Source organism: Ambystoma mexicanum, chromosome 2p (genome assembly GCF_040938575.1).
Source record: "Ambystoma mexicanum isolate Mex_15411 chromosome 2p, UKY_AmexF1_1, whole genome shotgun sequence".
Classification (NCBI taxonomy): Eukaryota; Metazoa; Chordata; class Amphibia; order Caudata; family Ambystomatidae; genus Ambystoma; species Ambystoma mexicanum.
In genome coordinates, this window is record NC_090923.1 from 1,233,501,133 (window position 1) to 1,233,525,385 (window position 24,253).

The following is a 24,253-nucleotide window of genomic DNA, read 5'->3' on the forward strand; positions in this document are numbered from 1 at the left end:
TGAAATATTTTATGAGTGGATCTCAGTCCCACTGGCTGTGATGGGACTTCTGCGTCCCAAAGAGTCTCATAGTTTGTTCCTTTTAGGCCATAGTTTCTTGATCTTATGATCCAGTTGTCCTGGGCCATGTATTTGTTCTTGTAGACTTGTGACAAAATGTGATGAGTAGAAAAATTGTGCATTTTCTTAATCCTGCAACACTTGTCTAGCAGTAACATCATCCTTTTCTTTACTTTAGTTATACCACAGCCCAGAAAAGACAGCACGTACCAAGGAAGCTCACCCCTGAGACGGACTTACACCACCTTGATGCAGATGCCTGCTTAGTGCCCACAATCCTGGTGAGTAATATGGGGGTTTTACTATTCAGGGGAAGCTTGCGGTGGGAGGTTAACACTCATATGCCTGATTAAATGCAAGACTGCTATATTATGCTTGCTGGCGTCAATGGATGTACATAATGACACCAACTCCTGGCAATTTCAAGTGAAGTTTTTGTCGTTCATATTTCGGTTTTTTACATAGTTATTTTTGATAAAAGGTTTTTTCAAAAACTTTTTTAAAGTTAACCCCGATACCACTTCAGAGCCCAGAGCCATCATGCAGTACTGCCCTGCCAAAAAATTAAGTTTGACTTTTGCTTTACATTTCTTTGTCACCAGTACGAGCTTCTGATTTACCTAAAGGCCCACAAGCAACAGCTAGGAGACGTGCCCAGCAGAAACCCTATCCCTCAGAGCTGCAGAACCCCCTTTGTTGTCGGCATGAGTAGCACGAAGGAGAAAACAGGCCCTGTGTGGGATTACTTTACCATAAAAATGGACGATAACTCCAAGGCAGTGTGTTCTGTGTGCCTTGCGGTTTTGTCTCATGGATCTGCAAACTCGAGACAGTGCAGCACATCAGCACTGACCAACCATCTGCGGTCCAAACATCACAATGAATATGTCCAATATGAAAGGAAAAAAGGCAGTTGTTGGGAGAATCAATAGCAATGTGTCTCCCGCAAATTGCAAGAGGGCATTGTCACAGCTGTCGATTAAAGATTGTCTGGACAAAAAACAAGCATGGCCTCTGGACAGCCCTTCCGCACATGCAGTGCATCGCAGTATTGGCGAAATGATAGCGCTAGACTTGCAACCATTTTCTGTTGTTGAGGATGTCTGTTTTGTGCGTTTACTCCATAAATTGGAGCCTAGGTACAAGGTTCCATCACGTAAATATTTTTCAACGCGCATCATCCCCGACCTGTATGAGAAAGTGAGCCAGTTTATTGGTTCAGAGGGCTGAGAAAATTGCATTTACTGTGGACATTTGGACATCTGAGAACACTGTGAAATCTTTTATGAGCTTAACAGGGCATTGGCTGGCCAGCAACATGAAAAGGCATGGAGTTTTGTTGCAGTGCGAGGCTTTTGGCGGAAGCCATACTGGTGCCAAAATAGGATTAGCATTTCAAGAAATGCTAGAAAGGTGGCAAATTAGCCATTCCAAAGTGCACGTCATTCTTCGGGATAATGCCGCTAACATGTGCAAGGCCTTCAGAGAAGCAGACCTAGCTAGTGTGGGTTGTTTTGCTCACACCCTACAGCTTTGCATCCATGATGGCCTTTTTGTGCAAAGATCCGTGTCAGACATGATGGCACATGCAAGGAAACTTGTAGGCCACTTCAAACATTCTAGTTCGGCCACGTCCCGCCTGCACGCACTGCAAAAAGATCTAGGGCTGCCTGAATTGCAATTGATTCAAGATGTATCTACACGGTGGAACTCGTCCTTTTTGATGCTGGGGCGACAGGTGGGGCAGAGGCGGCCAGTAAGTTTGTACTGTGCGGAGGACGATAAAGTGTCAAATCTTTCTGCCTGCCAGTGGCTTTTGGCAGAAAATGTTTCATCTTTGTTGGCACCCTTTGCAGAGCTCACAAAGGAGATTTGCTCTCATGCATCAAGCATCTCCTTGGTTGTTCCTGCTGTGAAAGCTTTAAGGGCCTACCTGAGCTCTGGCGAGGTTAGGGACACTGGTGTGAAGCTAGTGAAAGCAGAGTTATTGAAGGCTGTAGAGGCAAGATTCAAAGACATTGAGGCTATATCTATCTACTGTGTGGCAACAGGCATCGATCCGCGGTTCAAATTAACATTTTTTCAGCAATGATGTTGTGGCCAACAATGTGAAATGTTCTATGCACTCTACTGTCTTAGCCTTCTGTGAGCAGTCCTCCCCTCCTGAGGGGCAACCTGCAGACCCTGACCCACAAGAGGATGAGCCACCATCCAAGAAGAGCGTTCCACCATGTGGCATATGGGCATTCTGGGACAGTGTTGTTGAGCAGTCCACGGCTGGTGAGAGTCCGTCCATAAGTTCCCTGGACACTGAGCTCACTGTCTTTTTGAGAGAGCCGCTGCTCCCTAAAACTGCAAACCCGCTGGAGTGGTGGGACATGAACAATGTTCGGTTTCCAGAGTTGGCAAAAGTTGCGCGTGTGTACTTGGCACCTCCTCCTACCAGTGTGTACAGCGAGAGTGTGTTCAGTTCACCTGGAGATAAACACACAAGTAGCCTCTTAGCTGAAAATGTTGAAAGGCTTGTTTTCCTAAAATACAACCTTCCCCTTACAGGTTACTCTTACTAAGAGTGAGGGCTTTTCCCGTAACTTTTGTATTTTTTCTTTGTCTTTTCTCATAAGCTTACAGAGATGTGTCCAATTAATAAATATGTACCCATGCAATAGAATGCCTCCTTAGTTTATTCATTGAAATGCTGATTTTTTATGCCCTAGAATATGTTTGCCTAAAAAAAAAAATATTCGGCTCACTATTCGGCTCCGGCCGAATAGTTGACAAACTATTCGGTATCCGGCCGAATACTAAATATGCTATTCGGTACAGCCCTACTCCAGACACAAGATCCCTCCGGCACCCTCCCCAAATTCCCCTCACCAGAGTACAGGACCGAAGAATTGTGCAGACTGATGTGGTAATATGAAGACTTCCTTGCCTAGAGTCCTTTCTCTCGACTGCTGCTGCGACATCCCTTCGAGAATCCCACCTTCTGGCAAAAAGAACAGGCGACTGGGTCCTCCACTGTAGCATCATGAAAGAATCGAGCTTCATCACGCCTCAGTTATGTGGGGCTCGGGGGGTAGTACTTACAGTATTACTGGAGTGCTGAATCCGGTGTATGGGTGTTCACCCATACCATTCGCCCCGGCCTAAAGCTTGTGCGCCTATAGGTAGTCCTTTCCAAGGTCCCTGATAATTGACCAACAAAAGCATTCTACAGACAATACTTCACCTTATCTGCTGGTCTTACCTGCATTCCCTCCAAACATACTCTTTAGAACTCACAAATAGTTAGGGATGAACTGTTAAAGCATTGTGGCCTATGAACAGTATTATATAGGTCTATGAAAGTATGGAGTTACTATTGCTGGTGCTAAAAAGCCCCTTTTATTCCTACAACAGAACATTTTCTGAGTGACTAAGTGATTTTACCTTCCATTTAACTGTGTTCATTTCATTACTGTATTTTGCTGAGGTTTTCTATTGTGTGGATTAGTTTAAATAGTACTTACTTGAATATAACTGCCTTCTGTATATAAAATAAATATCGATTTTACTATAACTAAGTGTGGGGGCTATGTCTTTTCCGAGTTAAATGTACTTCCCTACAGCTCACATCCTCCTCCTAAGTTAAGCCTGGCTGTTCTGCCATTTTTTTCCAAACCTTTGGGTAGTACAACTTATACCAAGCGACAGTTTTATAGTCACCTGTTGGTAGTATTTAGGAAAACTCCCCTAACACTATCGAGGAAGTAGCCACATTGGGTATCATGGGTACCTTTACTATAGGGATAGTGTGACGGGGACACCCGTTTTTGCGACTTCAAAAAACAAAAAGGTTACACACTGAGCAAATCATATGGCAGACTATGCAAAGCATGTGAATCTAAGAAGATTCACAAGCTCCGGAAAGAAGGTTAAGGTGTCAAATGCATTTATAGTCATGATCCAGACCCACACATTTTATGTAAAGTCACAATATCCCGCACAACTGCTGGCATATAGTGAGTAAAGGTTACATACAACAGGTAGATCACTGGAGATATGAGCCATTTAGTCATAGCTTGTATCGCGACACCCAGGCTCTGACTTGCCAATTCAGCAAAACCCTAGGATAGCAAATCAATGGGGGCACCAGGGATCAGCCTGGATGAAGTTGCTGAAAGGTCACAGGCTGTGGGTTGAATTCTTCCACTGAAGGTCAGGTCAGACCCTTCTAGAGATCCCTGGACAGAATGAGACTGCTCCATTTCAGTTCCCTTGGGAGCAGATATTTATGTGCCCCTCTCCCCCACACACCTATGAGCAGCAGGATTAGACTTTCAAGGATGCTTGCAAACCTACCAGCAATGAGGTGCAAAGGTGCCCATGCAACGGTGCAGTCCAGTACCAAGCAGGTGCAATTCAAATGTTGGCCAGATGATCCATTTCAGGTCTACCCAGTGGACCTGAAGGAAGACTTAGGGACCACAGTGTAGTTCCATCTAAGGAGGCTCGTTGGAGCAGTCCTCAGTGCCCTCCAGTGATTCTTAGACTTCAGATGCTTGGATCCTGTGGTCGATCATCCCGCATGTATCCAGGTCTGCCCCCTTTATCCAGATCGTGGGTTGGCGACTGCCCCATCCCACCTAAAGAAGGGATCTTCAACATTCATACAGGTGAATGCAGTCCAATCCAGAAAACAAGTCACCTCACACTTGGCCCAAGAAACGGAACATACCCTGGACCAATTGTGGCTTGGGTCCAAATGGTCCCCACACTCAGGCTCAGCCAGTTCACTGACCCAAGAGTCCAGGTCTGGTCTACCGCAAGAGCGCATGCCCTTAGATTTATGACCTGAAGACAAAGGAATATGGCTAACAAAGAAAATGGCACAAAGAACAAGCCTTGTACAATGAGGACAGCCATTTTGAACACATGGAACTAAACAAAAAAAAAAGAAAAAAAAAGGAAATGGGCAAAGCTGTGCACACAAGTAAAAGGATTATAAAAAATGTCCACTGCGCCAAGCCTTTTTAGTACATATCACCAGAGCAACAGGGAAGAGCAACCGGGAAGTTGCTGTAAGAAAATGATGAAGAATCGGTGGAGCTTGAGGCTCTTTTTGACCGAAAAAAATCGAAGTTTTTGAGAAAAAACGTGAAAAAATAGCACTAACGCTCGAGAGCAATAGCACGAGGATCCCAACACTTGAACGTGCGGTAATAATCTGAAGATGGCTGCCAGAGGCGGGGCTTAGGTAGAGGGCAGTCATTGGCTGTGGTCAGTATGTCGCAGAGATCAGTGATTGGTTACTACTACGAAAGACAGATCAGAAACGAAACTGATACTGGTTTTTTCTTTACCGAGGATTCCCAGCCTGACGACGGGGAATATTCATGAGCATGTGAATCCATGCCAGACCCCATGCTGGAGAATAAGACATTTGCTGCACTAGTAGCAGAGACTGATTAGTGCATCCTAATCAAAATGATTGAAGCTGGCAAGTCACGAAAAAAAGGAACTTGTTAACCCTGATAATAAGCCAAGACCCAGATGTGGTCGAAGGTCAATGGGAAGCAAAGTGCAAAAAGAAGCACTTTGCTTACACCACACATTACAAGTTTCAGTCCAAGTAATGCCACAAAAATTGCTTTCCGGTATTGGACTATTCACTCAATTCGGTTTATAGTCAAAAAGTCGAATCCAATAATGTCGAAAGTCAAAAAGTCGAAAACAAAAAGTCGAAAACAAAAATATCGAATTTTTTTTTTTGGTTGCTTTTTTTTCGAAATGGGGGTCCCCCCCCAACCCCCCTTTTTTTAATTTTTTTTTGTTTTACCCCTTTTTTTTATCCCCGGAGCCCAAAAAAAATATATAAATAAAAAAAATAAAAATTCGACATTTTTGTTTTCGACTTTTTGGATTCGACATTTTTGTAATTCGACATTATTGATTCGACATTATGACTGGACACCACTCAATTCGTCACATGCCTTCAATTATGATAAATGTGTCTACTGCTTTGTACGCAGTCTACTCTAGGTTTTCCCTTTCTCAGTCTTCACATAGCTTTTCTGGCATTGCTTGAAGATGCTTTTTTCTCATCTACAAAGCCACTTCAGTTTCCTGGAAATGTTCAGTTTTGTAACTTTGCATTGATGGATGGAGTGCTGGAAGGTTCAGTACTGTGTCCTCTTTTCTTTACATTCTAGACAATTCCTTTGGCTTTATGAATTTTACATTTTGACTTTCAGGCACACTTCGAGGCCGACAGACCTTTTTCCTCAAGTCATTCTGTCATGGATTCTCTTCACAATGCTGGTCTTAAGGTCTACCTTCTACAGACTCTTCGATGGCTGTCCGTGACTTCTGCTTGAATCCTAATCAGTCTGAAATTAAGATGAAGTTTACACTGCTTCATCGACAACTACTTCTCTTTCATGGAGTTTTTTTGCTAATTTTCATATGCCCATTAATGCTGGAGCGTAGAATACTGGTATTTTCAGATTCTTCCTTCCCATTATCAAATCCTGGCAGTAACCCGCTCTTGCAGTTTTTAGGTGTACAGCATTGGAAGAAAGTATTTTTCCTCTAGTTTAAGACAGCTTGTTTCCTCCCCCTAACCCCCCCATTTAAATTATATTGGTGCTCTACCTAGGATTACTTAAATATGTGAGGCTTCTTTCAGTGTATTGTTCATTCTGCAGTTCAGATACTTTTTCACTTCAATGGTTCCACCTTATTTGCTTCTAATTTCAGTTTCATATATGCTATGTACCATTTTTAAATGTTTCCCTGCCCGTGCTCCACCCTGTCAATTTCAGCCAAATTTCATATAATAATTGCTGCCAGCTATTTAGCTTCTTCTACCATAGTAGAACCTGGTTATCTTAAAAATGATAAGTTACTCACCGTAGTGACTAACGTAGTTAGTTCCCTTTCCTCCATACTACATGGGCGTCCCTTAACAGGGACGGGAGACTGAACCCTTCACCAGAAAAAAAAACCTTCCCTTTAAATTTAGAGGCGCGTGGGGGGTGCGGCCCTGGGAGCATGCGCTACCCTGACTCCGACCACCAGCGCCACACCTCACCTCACTACCCATTGACGCGTCGACAATATTCAACATTGCCTAATGACACCAGTATTATTAGAGGGCAGGATGGTGGGACATAGGGAGGAAAGGGGACTTCCGGTGAGTAACTTATAATTACTTGTATGTCCCGTCCCCTTTCCTCCATACTGCATGGGCGATTACAACTGAAAGTAGTTCCAGGGTGGAGAGACCACCCTCCTTAAGCAAACAAGTTCCTTAGAACCGCCTGTCCGAAGGCCGCATCTGACGAGAGCCAGTGTCCAAACAGTAATGCTTGCAAAAAGCCAAAAGGGTGGCCATGGTGGCATGGAACCTGCTGCTGGAACGCGATGGCCGTGGCCTTGGCTCAGACAGCATGCATGTGAGCTGGCAGTGGCTTGTGCTGCCCATCATAGGCCTCCTTGATGGCCGCAACCATTCACCGTGCAATAGAAGCCTTGGATGCCTGATGCCATGCCAGCATTTCTCCCCTCCTGCCCCCCCCTCTTCACCCCGAAGGTGATAAAAAGTGCGTCTGACTCACGGAAGCCCTTGGTCCTGTCCAGATGCAGTTTCAGGGCGCACCTGGCATCCAGACAGTGCAAGACTCAGCCTCATCCTTGGGGTCAACAAAAACGTAAGAAACACTATTTTGAAAGATGGAAAGCGGATGGTACCTTAGGTGGGACCGCTGGGGTGAGTCCCTGTGGAAAGTGGTATAGGGTTCCGAGGCCACCAGAGCCTGGATTTCGCCGACTCTGCGAGTGGAGGTGAGGCCCACCAACAAAGCTGTCTTAATGGTGACCAGCCTGATGTCCGCGGACGCCATTGGCTCAAAACGTTTGTGCGCCAAGGAGCCCAACACCACATTGAGGTCCCACATGGGGTGTGGCCTCTTGATGGGCGTGTAGAGCCTGGACAAGAATGCTAGATGTCGGACTATCGGGGGGAAGACGAGAAGACTTTCTCCTTCGAATTTCTTTAGGGCCCTATGGCTGCCAGATAGGTGCAACGCAGGTCCACCTGTATGCCCGAAATGCGCCAAGGAGAGTACGTCATCCAGTGTGCACCTAAGGGGGCGGAGGGGGCAGGTCAATCTCTTTAGAGTCTGGCCAATGACAGAACCTAGTCCATTTACTCTTGTATTGGCTCCTTGTAGCCTTGCTCCAGGCGCCCTGGATGATCTTTAAGTTAGCCTGGGAGAGGCTCAGGTGCTGTAGGGTGACCTGCTCAGGAACCATGCTGTGAGGGCAAACTACTGTGATGCCGGGTGGACGACCCTGCCCCCCTGCTGGGACAACCGATGGGCTGGACGCAACGAAAGGTAAAAGGGTGGTCTGTCCGTGAGGCTGAGCAGTTTAGAGAACCACAGTCTCGGCTGCCACCACAGAGCTATCAGAATGATGCGGAGGTGACCAGCTTCCTTTATCTTGCAGATTACCCTGTGGATCAGGGGTGTGGGAGGAAAAGAATAGGCTGTCATGCCTTCCCAACAAATCTCTAATGCGTCGCCCAAGGAGCCGGGGCCCTGGCCCTGCCAAGACGCAAACTGATGGCACTTCCTGTTGTTCCAGAAGGCAAATAGATCCACCCGGGGGTGGCCCCATTTGTTGAAGATCACCTGCAGTACCTGGTCGTTCAATTGCCATTCGTAATTGTCTGCTCCCAGTGTGCCCGCTTCCAAGTTGGCCTGCCTGGGGAGGTGGATGGCCTTGAGGTAGATGTTCTTCTCCAGGGCCCATTTCCCACATGCGGACCGCTAGGCTGCACAGCAAAGGGGACCTGGTACCCTTGCCACCCCCCCCCCCCGCTTGTTGACATAGTACATGCCGGTGGAGTTGTTGGTCTGAATAAGGACAGACTTGACTCCAATAAGAGGAAGGAAAGCCCCGAGAGCCAACCAGAGGGCCCTGAGCTCCAGCCAGTTGACACTCCTGACGGGTTCACACACCATGGACGGTGTGGCTGTCCACAGTGGCCCCTCAGCCTTCCAAGCAGCAGGAGTCCGTAGTGATGGTGATCTGCAGGGTCGGCTGCTGGAAAGGCTTGCCCGTCTGCAGGTTGAAGTCCCTGGTGGAGAGAAGGAGGTATGCTGATAAGCTCCGCCTAGAGGCCCCTCTCCTGATTAAATGAAGCTGCAAAGTGCAGCTGTAACCTACTCATCCTGAGTCTCGCACAGCCAGGAGGACTGCTGCCATGCACCCAGAAGGTGTTGGTAACACCAGGCCTAGGTCACTGTTCTGGGGGGGCAGGGGTGCGGGGGGGGAAGAAAGAGAGAAAGGGAGAGCGCTCAGGAAGGAAAGGGAGAAAGAGAAAGAAAGGGAGAAAGAGAAAGAAGGACAGAAAGGGAGAGCACCCAGGAAGGTGAGGCTCTGTGTGGGCTGCAGCGGAGACTTCTTGAGGTCGATAGTAAACCCCAGGTCGTGGAGCATGTTCATAAGTGTGGAGAAAATGTGTGGGCAACCCCCTCCTGAGATCTCGCCCCGACAAGCCAGTCGTCCAGGTACAGGCAGACACGGTGGCCGTGAGGATGGCTGCCACCACATTCATGAGTCTGGCAAATACCCTGTGGGCAGAACTGAGGCCAAAGGATAGCACCTTGTAATGGAAATGGCAGCCCATGATCCTGAAGCGCAGGATGCAGCGATGTGGTTGCCAAATCGAGGCATGTAGATAGGCGTCCTTCAGTTACAGGGAGCACATCCAGTCTACCTTTTCTAGTATCTCTGCAATGAGTTCTGGCGTAACAATCTTGAATTTCTGAAGAGGCAGTGAGAGGTTGAAGGTGGGTAGGTCCAACACAACTCTCAGGCCAGCCTGGTTCTTCGTCTGTATGGCGAAAATCCTGGAATAGAAGCCTAATCCTCTCTGGGAGGCTGGTACTTCCTTCACTGCCTGGCTCTCGACTAGCAACGGGATCTCCGCCAACAGAGTTGCCGTCCCATTCTGTGGGAGTGGAGGGAGGAGGCAAAGGGACCAGTAGCCGGTACCCCAAGGATACTACAGAGAGGATCTAGGGGTCCGCAAAGTACTGGTGCCAAAAAAGCATGTGAAAGGAAAGCCTGCCCCCCCACTGTAGATACGTGGACCAGAAGGGACGCATCATGCTTCTTCTCCCTTCTGAGGCTGCTGCTGAGGAGGCGGACTGGAAAAAGCCCTTGTTCGCTCCCACGCCCACCCCCGCTTTTGTTTGCGCCGGTGGATACTTGGTGAGCGGTAAGGTTGTCTCAACCTCCGTTCCTGGAAGTTCCCAACCCGCCGAATGACCGCCCCATCGGAGCGTTGATGCGACTGGGTGTATGTCTTGGGCGGGGTCTTCGTTGTTTGCGAGCTGTTCTTTTTATCTAGTTACTCGACTGCGATAGAGTGAAAGGAGGTCACTACCTTAAGGTCCGATTTGCGTTCCTGGACATCAGGGTTAAATTTAATAGCCGAAGCCAGGCCGTCCTTCTCATGTCAGTGGCGATGCAGATGGCCCGGCCAGAGGTATCGATGTGGGCCACGGTGGACTCCATGATGTCCTGCGCTACCAACTTGGCTTCTCCTAGACCCGCTTTGAAGGAAGTATGCCATTTCCAACCAACATCTTTGGTTAGCGGCTGCCGGGTTGGCATCCGCGTTGGATTGACGCAGGTGCAAGGAGGCATTGGAGTAGTTCTTCCCATTCGACTCCAAGATCTTCTTGCCTAGCAGCACCGAAGACGAGGTGGCCAAGGGCGACTGAGGCTTAGAGTAAAGTGATGCTGCAGCGATCACCGAAGAGTGCGGTTCAGGGTGCGCCGACAGCAAGAGTGGATCCAACGCCATCTGTCTATACTTGGCATTGAGGCACCGGTTGACAGGTTGGGCAGAGTGTAGTGGGCCACCCCTTCTTGGCCAAGGCAACAACATCCTTCTGCATCGGGATACCTTTTTTGGTACGGGGGGGGTCGTAGGGTGAGGACTTCTGCTAAGATCCCCCCCCTCGGGCTGCTCAACCACGGGTTGAGGAAGGCCTCGATATTCAGCCAAACCTGCAAGTCTGTCATGGAAGGCCTTTGCCGACGATGGCGTGGCAGGGTCCTCCTCCTAGTCTGTCCACACGAGTATCCGGCTGGTCCCGAGCGGGTGGTGGAGTGCTGGGCACCGTGTGCTGTGGTGTAGAGACAGAAGCCAGAGGCTGCTGCAGAGGCTGATGAGGAACCACCTGTGCTGGGGAAGGCAGAGGAGCTGGAATCGAAGGAGCCGGCAGGGGCTCCGCTGGGATCTGTTGCGCCGGAGCCATGGGAGGAATGACTATGGGCACCAATGGAGTGACCGGAGGGATCAAGTCTCTGACTGCATCCTGCATGATGGCCCCCATCTGGGGAGGTTTGCATCAGCGCCAGGAACCTTTCGAAGAACATGTCTTCGGAGGCTGAAGAAGTAGCAGGTCATATTGACTGAGTGGCTGGGGGCTGCTGGGGCCGGGGCGCACTGTCTAGGTTTCAAGGGGAACCTGCCCTGCATTGCTGATGGATAAACTGCAGGCCACGTACCTGGTTGACACCAGTCCCACCTTGAAACTCGTTCACCCGCCTGCTCTGTTCCAAGGAGTGGCATTGGCCGAGCGGCCAGGTTGACTGGCACGGCAGCCATTTTGTCAAGCTGCATGCCACGTGCCGAAGTCGTGGTGCATGGCTCCCTGGGCCCGGCTTCCTCCAAGACTCTTGGTGGTGGAGCATGAGGCCTACCCTGCACCTCGGGTCTAGGTCTGCAAGGCGCATTGCCCACAGCATTGTTGCCGGTAGTACTGCGTGCAGGTGCCCCCCTCGGACATTGAGCCCATACAAAGGCGTTGCCACTCGGGTGTGTACACCCAGTAAAAGAACCTTGCGGTCCCTCAGCACTGCATCCGGAAGGATCTAATGACCCCTCGGCCTAACAGGGCCTAACAGCCGTTAGCTGGACTAGCCTTGGTGTGTGTGTGCTGGTACAGGAACCAGAGAGGTTCCTCCAGCTCGGGTGTTTCCTCAAGGAGTCGCCCTTACGGGATGCAATGGAAAATAGCAGCCCTCCCTTGTGCCCAGATCTATGTCTGGCAAAGTTCTTCAAGTCCTCTGGAGGTGAGCTTCCTCCACCTAGCTAGCCTGTTCTTCAGTGCACGTGGAGTCAGTGTGTCGCACGCGGTACAACCTTCCCAGCCGTGGTCGGGCCCAAGGCAGCGGAGGCAAAGAGCGTGGGGGGTCAAACGTAGGAAAGAGCCCCTCACAAGCTGGACACCTGCTAAAGCGCGCTGAAGTCAACATGCGCCAGGGAGTAGCGTGAGACCGGAGGACCAAGTACCTGAATGACCGGAGTCAGGGTAGCGCATGCTCCCAGGGCTGCACCCCCGCGCGCCTCTAAATTTAAAGGGGAAGAAGGTTTTTCTTGTGGAAGGGACGCCTGTGCAGTATGGAGGAAAGGGGATGGGACGTAAGATTACCAACAGTTACTAGGAGCTACTTTTGGCTCCCTAGGCCAAATTGTATCCTGCAAACACGAACACTTGACATTACCTTTGAGTGTTTACTAATATAAAATAATTATCACACATTTAAATGTCCTGGATCTTTCATAATGGACAAAAAGTTGAATGCGCAAGTCATGTACAAGTTAGATTTGCAGTGCACTGCGTACACGCTCCTGCCTACTGGGTGATGCCAGACTCCCAGAAAATGGTTTTAGCTCCTGCTCATTGAATCTTAATTTTGACCCTTGATTTATTTTCCCCAACTGTAAAAAAGTTACCTTTGGATTACATCAAATGGTCTAAAAACCACCTAAAGAGCATTTAAGACTACTTTCTCTGCCATGGGCAGAATCTCTTTAATAGTTTTGGTTATGTGTTATTTTCATGTTACTGAACTTTGTTATTCATAGTTAGTTTCAATTTTATACAGTGTTTTGGATAAAATTGCTATACAATCCAAATAAAAATAAAATCCCTCACCTGTCCCCAATTCCCACACTCGATTGTTCCAGTGTAGTATGCCCAGGTTGTGTAAAAGACTGTCCTCGCAGGTAAAGATAGAGGCGCTGCATTCTGTGCAGCACCCCGTACCTCAAAGCGGATCCCAAACAAACACCCCCGTTTCAGAACGCTTTCTACAATTAGCTCAATTTCCCATATTAGGCAGCATACAGGTGCACTGAATTTCTACTGATACCATTCGATAGATGTAAATAAAGGACATGGGATAACATCTTTTTCCCCCCCGCTTTAAATTTAAGAAAATGCACATAGGTGTCCTTGGCTACACGACCAAACAACTGCTGTCATTTTGCCACAGACAAGCCCAGCATGTACATTAAACAAAGTAGTAAAAGGGACTGACCTCCTGTGAATAACTTGATGCTTCTTCATACTCATCCCAACTCCGGTTCCTTCTTTTCACTTTCCCACTTACGCTTTCCACCTCTTCATCTTCCTCTGCCAGGGCCAACCTTTGCTCTCTCCTCATGCCATCTCCCACCTCAGAGTCTTCTGAAAGCAGGATGGTCTTGCTCAGCCTGAAAACAAGTGGCCACAAAGAAGGAAAGAAAGGAAAATACTTTTACATAAAGTAAAAACCATTGTGTGCCACTTTTATTGCGATCACTGCAGTGAGTCAAGGTTTCCATCCGCATATATACACACACAACACATTGTGGGAACCTGGCATCAAGCAACCACCTGCCTGCTACCCCCATCAGGACATTACTCACTCACCAAGCATTGTTGAAAAGCAGGAAGGTTCTAGGTAACAATGCCCTTGCCACTAAACCATACACACCTTCATTAATTGGGTTTGGTACAGAACAGAGGGAGATCAGAGTTGTTGGTGGCAGGGGCCACCACACAGTCTGTCCACTGTTCTGCAGATATTGCCAAACCAAGTGACCTACAGATTACACATGAATCTCTGCAACAGGGACAGTAGCCAAACGGGAATGTTTCCTCCAAAAAAAAAAAAACACAAACACACTGGTGCAGATGACTTGTTTGTTATGCATAGTCACCACGATTATAGCAGACAGATTTAAAAACACAAATGTATCCAAATAAGTCCATAGTATAACATGGAATAACAAGAAACAAATATAATTTTGGGGCATCTGCTGGACAGAACCATAGCCATTTTGCGAGTTGTGTTCCTTTTTTCCCTTAAAACTTGACCAGAGGAAAGGGTTAGGATATTGGGCTTTCTACCGTGCACAGCTGCCATTTTCATGGTTTCAACGTGCGCCATTCAGACAAAACGAGGTTGCATGCATGGCTGACATGGCTAGCTGGCCATAGACAAGGTGTTGCTTGATGTTGGTAGTTGCGATCAACTACCACTGCACGGACCTTCGCCTTTTTTTATTTATTACATTTATATAGCGCACAACAGCCCAAGGGTATCGTGGCGCTGTTACAAGAAGGCATACTTAGTTGCATGAAAGAGACCAAAAACAAAGGGGAGGAAACAGGGGAGAAGACAGACAGCCCGACTGTGGTCCGTAGTTACAGTGAACCTGCCAACAGTAAGGTAACAATGTTCATGACAATGGTGTAGTGAGAAAAAGGGAGGGTGGTGGGGCTCAGTGCTGCTGTTACAAGGAGGCCGGAGAGGGTCTGTAGGGTAAGAAGCTAGTCACAGATTAGTGTGGAAGGGAGTGGGGTTAGTTGAATAGCATGGTTTAGCATTTTCCGAAATGACATGTGTGAGGTCTCGGCCGAGAGTTTGGTAAGGCATTCCACTGTTTAGGAGCGATGTGGGGGAAGCCGGCGCCGCCAGCTTTGACCCTTTTGATTGAGGGGATAGACAACTGGTTGGTGTGACGCGCTCTTGGGACGAGAGGAGGGGGCTCTGACAATTTTCTCTGGCAGGTGGGGAGCGGAGGCTGTAAGCACCAGGAACATCAGTTCTTTGACTGGGAGCCTATGGGCCGCGCGCCTGGCATGCGAGATGTGATCTCTTTAAGGGACGTTTAATGCGGCTATAAGAGCATTGTTATGTAAGACTTGAAGTCTGTTCAAATTTTTGGCCGAGGTGCCAACCAGAAGGAAGTTACAATAGTCTAGTTTGGCCCCAATGGTGGCTCTAGCTATTGAGGGGCAATTCAGTTTAGACAGGTAAGGTTTAACTGCATTTATTAGTTTTGTTAATGAAGCAGCAGAAGCGATTGCGCTTACCTGGCGTGACAAAGTGTGGAGTCCAAGTACACACCTAGGGTCTTCACTGAAGGTGAGGCTGAGATAATTGTATTATCAATAGTGAAGTCGCTATATTGTTTACTAAGTCTGCTGAGAGTTTAAGGCCGACTAGGAGACAGAGCCCATTTGCTGCCGTCCAGGTTTGAATGGTGGCATAGCTCTTGGAGAGATTTGGAATCTTGGTCATAGGTCCCCGAAAGAGGTAGGAGGACTAGAGTGTCGTCGGAATAGTTTGTGTATGCTATGTCGAGGGTGTCCAGTTTGTCGAAGAACGGTTTGGTGAAAAGACTGTACAGAGTTGATGCCGTGCAAGAGCCCTGGGGGACTCTGCAGTGGATTGCAGTTAGGCTGCACACACCTGGTTGGAGAAGACCTTCATGGTTCTCCCTTCAAGGAAGGAAGTGATCCAGGTGGTGGCTTCAATGGAGAATTGAGCTGCGTTGGTAAGATGTGTACCAAGAGTTGTGGTCCACAAGATCAAACGCAGCCGAAAGATCCAGGATGAGGAGAGCTGGTTTGCTCTCTGCCCAGGATTCCCGTTATTTGGTTTTTAAGAGCAAGAAGCGCAGATTCAGTACCGTGACCTTGGCGGAAGCCTGACTGTCTCTTGCCAAGGATGCGGTTGACTCGAGGAAGTGTTGTATTTGATTGTAAGCCGCCTTGTCAGGGATTTTTAGGAGAAACAGGACTGTAGTAATAGGTCGGTAGATGTTAGGGGAGGTAGGGTGTAGGGAGTTTTTTTTTTTTTTTTTTTTAGAAGCCTTCTTTAAATGCATGGCGGGACAAGGCCGGGTGCGAATGAAGCATTAAAGAAGGCTGTCAAGAAAGGTGCAAGAGAGTCAGCGCATTCTTTAATGAGGTTAGCTGGACATATGTCACCTTTGCAGATGGATGGTTTTAAGTGCTGGTGGACGTCTAAGACTTCTGTTTCAGTAACATCTTGGAAGGAGAAGCAGTTATTGTCTTTGTGTGTGGTGTTATGGATGGGCAAGAGAGTAGGGTCGGAAATAGGCAAAGCTTTGTGGTGAGCTCGGATTTTCTTTTGGAGAAGGTCTATTTTATTGAGCATGGCTGCTTGTATACTCGAAGACAAAGCTTCATCTTTACGGATGTCATCGGAGCTCGTGGTAGGAGCGACTGAGTCTTTAAATATGACAAAACATTTTTTTAGACGCGGACATGCCATTGGTTATCCGGGTGTTGAAGGAATTGGCCTTAGCTTGGATAATGGCTTTTTTGTATTGGGCAGATAACTTTTTGAATTCGCCCTAAAACGAGTCACTGGGGTTGGTTTGCCATTTGGTCAATGCGTTACCTTTACAGGTGCATAAGGCCTGAAGTTCTGTTGTGTACCAAGAATAAACGTTCATAGACTTTTGTGCTTTTTTATAGGTTCTAGTGGGGCGATAGCGTCAATTGCTTTTTTGAGGGCGTCACTGTAGACATCTGTTAACAAGCCTGGGTCATTAGAGAAGGGGGGTTTAAGAGCAGGAACTTCAAGAAAAGGTAGGTTGTCTTGATACTTTTCACGCACTTCAACCAAAAGGTGAGTGTTTTAGTGGCAATAGCTCTGGGAATGGTGAATTGAATGAGGTGGTCAGTCCAAGCGCATGGGGTGTTGGAGCAGACAGTGGCAGAACAGTTGTGGTCGGCCACCCAATCAAGGGTGCAACCTTTGCAATGGGTGGGGTTGGGGATTCTTTGCACCAAGTCCATGTCTGAGTTCTTTCGCCAGTGCAATGGCTGCTTTGTCTTTAAGGTCATTGAGGCCCAGGTTAAAGTTGCCAAGTAGTGGAAGACTCAAGGTTATCCCCTAGGAGATGGAGTAGGTGCTCCTGAAAGTCTGAAGCCGGTAGACGATGTGCATCGAGATTGTGCAGTTAGGGGAAATGGGTAGTTTGGCAGAGATGGGATAGGCGTTGCCCTCCAAAGGGAGGTTGACTATTCTGAGAGAAAGAGCTTCTTTGGTTATAATGGTTACTCCACCCCCTTTCATATACTGTCTGGCTCGTCCGTGAATGGAGTAGCCTGGTGGGAGAGCTAACGATATAGCAGGACCAGCTGCTTCATGAATCCAAGTCTCGGTAATGGCTAGGATGTCGAGGTAGAGTTTGGCGAGGAGGTCATGGATCTCCATGGCATGGGCAGGGAGAGAGCCTGTGTTTATGAGGGCACATTTGAGTGGGGGGAGAGAAGTGCTATTTTTAGTTAGTGGGATGAGTGTAGGTGCAGTAGAAGGATGATGGGGGTTGGGGGGACTCCAGGTGGGCAAAGCGTAGTTGAGAGACTCACAGGAAGAACCTTTGGTGTGGCGTGGGTGTTAAGGAGTGGGGTGGTCCCAGAAGGGAGTATTTTAGACGATATTTTGGGAGAGGTGGCGGGCATGTGTATTTGGAGTCTGTGCCTTGTTTTTCAGTCTCTGGATTAACAATTAAGCCAGCAAATACAACAGATAAGCATTCATTTTAGTCCACTGTTGCAACAACTTACTGCACTACCACTACTCTACCACAAAGACTAAACAATAACCACTTGTTTTACAATGTTAACTCACTCAATCTACGAAGCATACATATCCCTCAACAGAAGGCAAACTTGAAGTAGTACACCCTGTGCAATTTGCAGAGTCCAATACTAGTGGTAGTAAGTTCCAGGGTTAAACATAGGAGGCCTCCAAAGAAGGCTAGACAAAGGAGGCTGCACAAGGACCACAGCACTACTGTAATAGGATAAAGTAAATCTGAATTAAGCCAGGTCAGAATTGAAAAAAACTAAATTATCTTGCACGAGGTCTGTAATCGGAGGAAGTCGACATGTATGAGGCGTGCATACCAACTAACATTCCCATAACAAGTGCATGGAGCATACTTGAATAGAGCTGTTTTGTACTTTAGAACCTGCACTGAGCATGAGACAGGGATGAATGATTCTCAGTCTAGAATAAGGAAAAACTGGCGCAATCCATGAGGGATTTCAAGGCAAAGGAAGTTATTGCTTCTCAAATTAGCAGGTGTTCCAAAATGCTTGCGTCCCATGGCATTCCATGGATGGGCCCTTGGAACCAGATCTGGAAGTCCACAGTAACATTTGAGGTGGATCTCATTAACACATTGCAGCAAAATATCCTCAAAGGTGTCTGGGCATTGGATGCCAGTTAAGTTAATGGTTGATTAAGTATGTTGCAGCATCTACAAATGTGGCATTGGCCTTTCTGGTAGGAAGCACAGGTTCCAACCCTTGGCTAAGATTGGAGACCAAACAATGGTTTGCTTTACATAGAAGTGAAACATTTTCTGAGAGCTTATTTTCAGTTATTGTTTTTGACAATCCTTTACACATTTGCACAAGAAGTGAATATAACAAGACAAAAAGAAAACGTTTAGACTAAAACTGTGACAAAAGCATTAAGTCTTGAACTTGTTCTTTTCCACCAATGTAAGGGACTCTTTCACAAAGGTATGGGGGAAAGCTTTCTCACCTGCTGAACCAGTTCAGAAACCATGGGGTTATCTGAAAACTGTTTACGGCGGTCTAAACTGATTTGTCAATTGATGAGGGTATTCAATAACCCAGTGTAAGTACCTGTATCTACCTGGTGGTAGAAGATAGAACTACATTCTATGAAAGGTTTGCAGATGTAAAGAATGCACATAGCCTTGCTTTTGTAGGGATTTCTGGAGCCAATCTCAGAAGCGATTTGTTCCCAGCAGAAAGTCAGGAATGGGAATAAGGAGTACAAAATTACTAAAACCTGGAGTAACCAAAATCTCAGCACAGACCATGCAATCATGAGCAGCAATCGGGAGTGCGGCAGTTGCAGACAATAAGACGGGGAGGAGCCTTGCTTTGGAACTTGTTCAATGCGCCTATTTTTTCCTAGTTTTGTACAAAATTCCTTCTGTTACCATGTCCTCGCTCCAGTATAGCTACAGTTTGTGGAGGAAGGTGGATGAACATTCCAGTGCTATGCTCCATTACCAACATATTTCTCAAAAGACTGCTACCCTACCATATGAAGTTAACAAAATAAGATAACCAGCTTCTCAGTACATTTCCTTTGCAACGCAATGTTCCCGATTTTGTAAAGGCACACTGCAGATTAACACCCTTTAAGGAACAAGTTACTTACATGTAACTGTTCTCCAGCATGGATCTGGCATGGATTTACATGCTCATGAATATTCCCCGTAATACTGCCCTCTCCCTCCCCCAAGCCCCACCTCTGGCAGCCATCTTCAGATGTGGTAGCACATTAAGTGGCAGTATGACCAAGAAGAGCTGCAGAGGGGCAGGAGGGAGGGTTCGCATGTGAATCCATGCTAGACCCAAACTGGAGAACAGTTAAAGGCAAGTAACTTGTTCCTTTTCCAGCACGGGGTCTACCATCGATCCACATGCTCATGAATAAAGAATACAGTACATACAACTCTCTTTCACTGGCAAGGACCTCCCTGAAGTCTGCCGCAAGATCGTACCCACCGAACTCTAGGGCTGCAGGTGCCAGGCGCATTCAGGATCAGTGATCCTGGGTCGTGGTACAGGATGGTGCGACCTTCTCTGACGAGCAGATCCGCAACCACTGGTAGATTGACTGGTGGTGACGACAGGCTGAGAAGGTCCGGGTACCAAATCTGCCGCGGCCACGCCAGGGCGACTAGGATCATCTTGCACTGGCGCTGTTTGAGTTGACTGATTACTCATAGTAGCAGAGGAAATGACGGGAATGTATACAGGAACAGACCTTCCCACAGTAAGGAGAACGTGATCCTCCCCCCTCCATGCTCCCCGGTTGGTGAAACCTGCTGGAGAATCTCCGGCACTTGGTGTTCGCTGCCGTCCCAAATAGATCGATCTGGGGTCTGTCCCACCCAAGGAAAAGGTTCTCCACTTGATCCTGCCAAAGTTCCCACTCGTGGCAAGAGTGCAGCAGAATCAGCAGTGCTTTTGACTCCTGCCACTCAAATTCGAATGGGAAACAACCCCTGGGCGACGGGCCAGTGCCACAATTCCTGCCCCTCTCTGGACAGCGCCAGGGATCTGGAGCCCCCTGCTTCTTGAAGTAAAAGATTGTGGTGGTATTGTCCATGAAGACCCTCACCACTTTGCCCTTGAGGGATGGAAGGAATGACTTGAGCGCCCAAAACACTGCTCGCAGTTCCAGGACGTTGATGTGTAGCTCCCTCTCCTCAGGTAGTCACAGGCCTCTGGCGTGAAGACGTTCAGTGTGGGCTCCCAAGCCCTCCAGGGAAGTGTTTGTGGTGATTGTCTCCTGGAACGGGGGGGGGGGGGGGAGGAGGGGAGCTCTGGAAGACTGTACCACCGGCGATGTTGGCTTGCACGCCCAACCACCTTAATGCCTGACAGAACTCCTCGTCGAGCACAATCCTGTCCTACAAGCTTCCAGACACCTGAAACCTGTGGGCGTCCAGGAATTCCTGCAGTGGTCGCATCCGCAACCTGCAGAGCCTGATCAGGTAGATACATGACATCATGCCTGGCAGCAACTTGGTCTTCACTGTGGCGATCTTCAGTGCTAACAGCCGTTGCACCATGCCCAAAATGGCCACTATACTCTTCTGAGGGGGGCCACCAGGCAGGATACCGTGTTGAGCCTGGACCCCCGGAACAGCACGCCCTGCAATGGACTCAAGCAGGACTTTGAATAGTTCACTGAGAACCCCAGATCCGTCAGCAGCCGAACTGTCCTCTCCGTGTGATCGACAGCAATGTCCCTTGACTTGGCACGGATGAGCCAGTCGTCGAGGTACACATGCATTCCCTGTAGGCACAGACTGGTCGCCACCAGTGCCAGGCACTTCATAAAGACTCTTGACGCAGACTTCAGTCTGAAGGGGAGAGCGTTGAACTGGTAGTGTTTCCTATGTATGACGAAGTACAGGAACTTGCAATGTTTTTCGTGAATGGGGACGTAGAAGTACACATCTCCTAGATCCAGTGACGACAGGAAGTCTCCCTCCTCCAGTTGGCCGAGCATGTGCTGCAACGTGACCATCCTGAATTTTTGGGACTTGTTGTACTGGAGTCGTAGTAGATCAAGAATAGGCATCCAGCCCACGGTAGTATCTGGAGTAAACTCCGGAGCCGCTTTGGAACTAGCTCTATCACCCCCTTTTTTAACATGGTCTGAACCTCCAGCCGCAGCTGAGGGATGTGTTCCTGCCGGGCCACTGGTGGTATCCGCAAACACTTTGCTGAAACTCCAAAGCGTGTCCGTGGGCGAGCGCGTCCAGCACCCATTGATCGGTTGAGAGGTCTTCCCACAGGCTGATGAAGTTTGCCATCTGGTCTACCGGGGTGGGGGCCCGACGTCTTAGCTGGTTTAATCCTCCAAAGGCATTGGAACAACCCCTGTAAGATACCTGGGTCGTGGAACGGGAGGGTTGGCAGTAGGAGGACGATCCTCCGCCAAAACCTTTAGATGAACTGCCAGACTTCGCTCTTGACGAACGAAAGGATGGACGGTGCGGTTGCAGTGTGCCTACGGCATGGGCCGTCTGTCGGTCTTGATGGCCTGAAGTGATTCATCAGCGGCCTTTCCAAAGAGATTGTCACCGAACGGCACGTCCAGGACCCTCGTCTGAACTGCTTGCCTAAAGTTTGTGTCCTTCAACCAGCCACAATGACGGAGGCAAACCCCGTTTCCACATCTGGTGGAACCAAGTGTTCGCTATGTCCAGGGCCACAGTGATGGCGTGGTCAGACGCCCTCTCGCCCTCCTGAAGGATCTTCATCGCCTCAACCAGTTTTTTTTGGGGAGGAAATCCAGTAGCGGGGCCATCTTGTACCATAAATCCCGGTCATACCTGGCCAGGATTGTTAAAGCGCTCGCCGAGTCGATTACCTTTCTACCCAACGCATCCAACTTCCCCTCGCTGTCCGGGAGAATGGTGGCGGAGGACGACGGGTTGGAGGACTTCTTCCGTACAACCGCTGTTAGGGAGAATTCTCAGAAATGTGCTAATTCCTAGAGACACAGCTCTTTTGCTGGACTCTAGGACTTTAATGTTTTACCTGGAGAGAGTGAGACCCTTAACCCCCCCCCCACACATGTATTTTTAATGGGATTTGAGCACTCTTGGTTGTGGAGTCTGACAAACTTAAAAAGGCATCATCTTTTTACATTGTGTCACACAGCACCTTCAGTGCAGTGGCACAGGGAAGTCTTTTAGATTTCACAATGTTTAAATACCTTCTCTTGGATAAACTACTGTTTCCAAGAGCAGTGAAGTGAAACTGACTTTACTTCCATTGTAACTTTCTAGACCCAGCACACACTAACAATAGGGTGCTGGAGGGCTTACTTAGTTATCCCCTTTATTTAGCTTCTCATGTTAACATTTTTATGTTACCCTTTCCTCAATGAATGGTTGGTGGCAGTGGTTTCCTTTTTCCTACCATTGTGTGTTTTTACTGTGGGCTACAATTGCAGCTGCTGTAAAGCACCCAAGGGTGCCATTTTTGTCAAAATGGCCAGTGTCTTCTTTTTTCGCCATTTCTTTGTGGAAAGGTCCTGGAGATTTACTCTGCGCGCCAAACCAGGTTTGGTCCCTTTGTTTTGTCTTTGGCGAGATTCATGAGTGAAGCCCCTCTACCCCCTCCCCTTGGTCGCCAGTGTGAGTGTACCCCCCCACACCCTCCCCCTGGTCACAGCACGAGTGATTGTCCCTCACCCCCTCCCCTTTGGTCGCCAGTCTGAGTGTATGCCCCCTCCACCTCCCCCCGGTCACTACGTGAGTGTATGCCCTCCACCCTCTCCCCCAGTCACAGCGTGAGTGAATGCCCCCCCACCCCCTCCCTCTCCCTCTCGTCACATCACAAATGAATGCCCCCCCTCCCCCTGGTCACAGCGCGAATGAATGCCCCCCCCTCCCCCTGGTCACAGCGCGAGTGAATGCCCCCCTCCCCCTGGTCACAGCGCGAGTGAATGCCCCCTCCGCCTAGCCTCAGCGTGAGTGAATGCTGCCCACCCCCTCCGCTGCCCCCGTACGACTCAAACTCCCCCTGTATGTCTTACCCCCCACCCTCCCCCCCCCCCTTCAGGTCCCCTCTCTCCACCCCCCCGCCTGCCCATGTTTGTCCCCACCCCCTTCACCTACCCCCTAGTCTTTCCTCCCTCCCTTCTCCTCCCACCCCAGTAAGTGTATGTAGTTGCCCGCCATTTCATGAGATTTGCTCTAGGCTAGTGCCCATTGATTTAAACCTATGTAATAGTATGCACTTGCCACCGTCCAATAAGGGACTGGCTCCATGCTATTCTATGTATGAAACCAACCACACACCTATCTGTAGCTTCTCTCCTATGTATCTGTGCCTGTCACCACGCATTTGCCCATTGAACATGACTACGCATTCATGAGATGCTGCCGCCTTTCTACCCTTAGGTAGCACTAATGTATGCATACTATTCTTGACCCGCAACTGTTTGTAGCTGCCGCCATGCAACATGTGGCTGGCACCATATACTTGCCCACCAATCTATGTAATCACTGATCACTGTTATGCTCTTTCTGTAATTGTCTGACGCTATCGTCTATGTATGTATGTATGTTGATAACTTCACCGATGTAACCAAGCAAGCATTCTTAACAGCGCCACAATGCTTAAGGGCAGTGGGTGCTTTACAAATTCAAATAAATAAGCCCACCTCTGGCTCCAGGGTGTCTGGCGAGGCAGTAAGCGAGGGAGGTGCCCGAAACTCCCTGTGCTTAGTCTCCTAGGAGACAGAAATGCACTCTTAGGTGATTGGCCAGCTGGCTGTGCGGCAAGGACAGCCACCCCGCTGGGTGACTAACAGCTAGGCTGGAATGAATGGGATAAACCTGCATAAAAGGTGAGGTTTTTTGGCTTGGAAGGCAGAGTCTACCACTGGACAAAGGAATCCGAAGAACTTGGAGGATGCCTGCTGCAACTCCTGGACTGTTGGTTTGCCCAGTGAA

The 24,253-nt window shown here is 48.5% G+C and overlaps 1 protein-coding gene across 7 annotated transcripts in view; it reads right to left on the reverse strand.

The window, feature by feature from the left end:
* Positions 1-24,253, reverse strand: part of TNRC18 (trinucleotide repeat containing 18) — a 470,959-nt gene that overhangs the window by 271,562 nt on the left and 175,144 nt on the right. For all 7 annotated transcript variants that reach the window (XM_069645534.1, XM_069645537.1, XM_069645536.1 and 4 more), the window contains one exon: positions 13,453-13,627. In XM_069645534.1, coding sequence (XP_069501635.1) covers positions 13,453-13,627 — 175 coding nt within the window. The remainder of the gene's footprint in view (positions 1-13,452; positions 13,628-24,253) is intronic.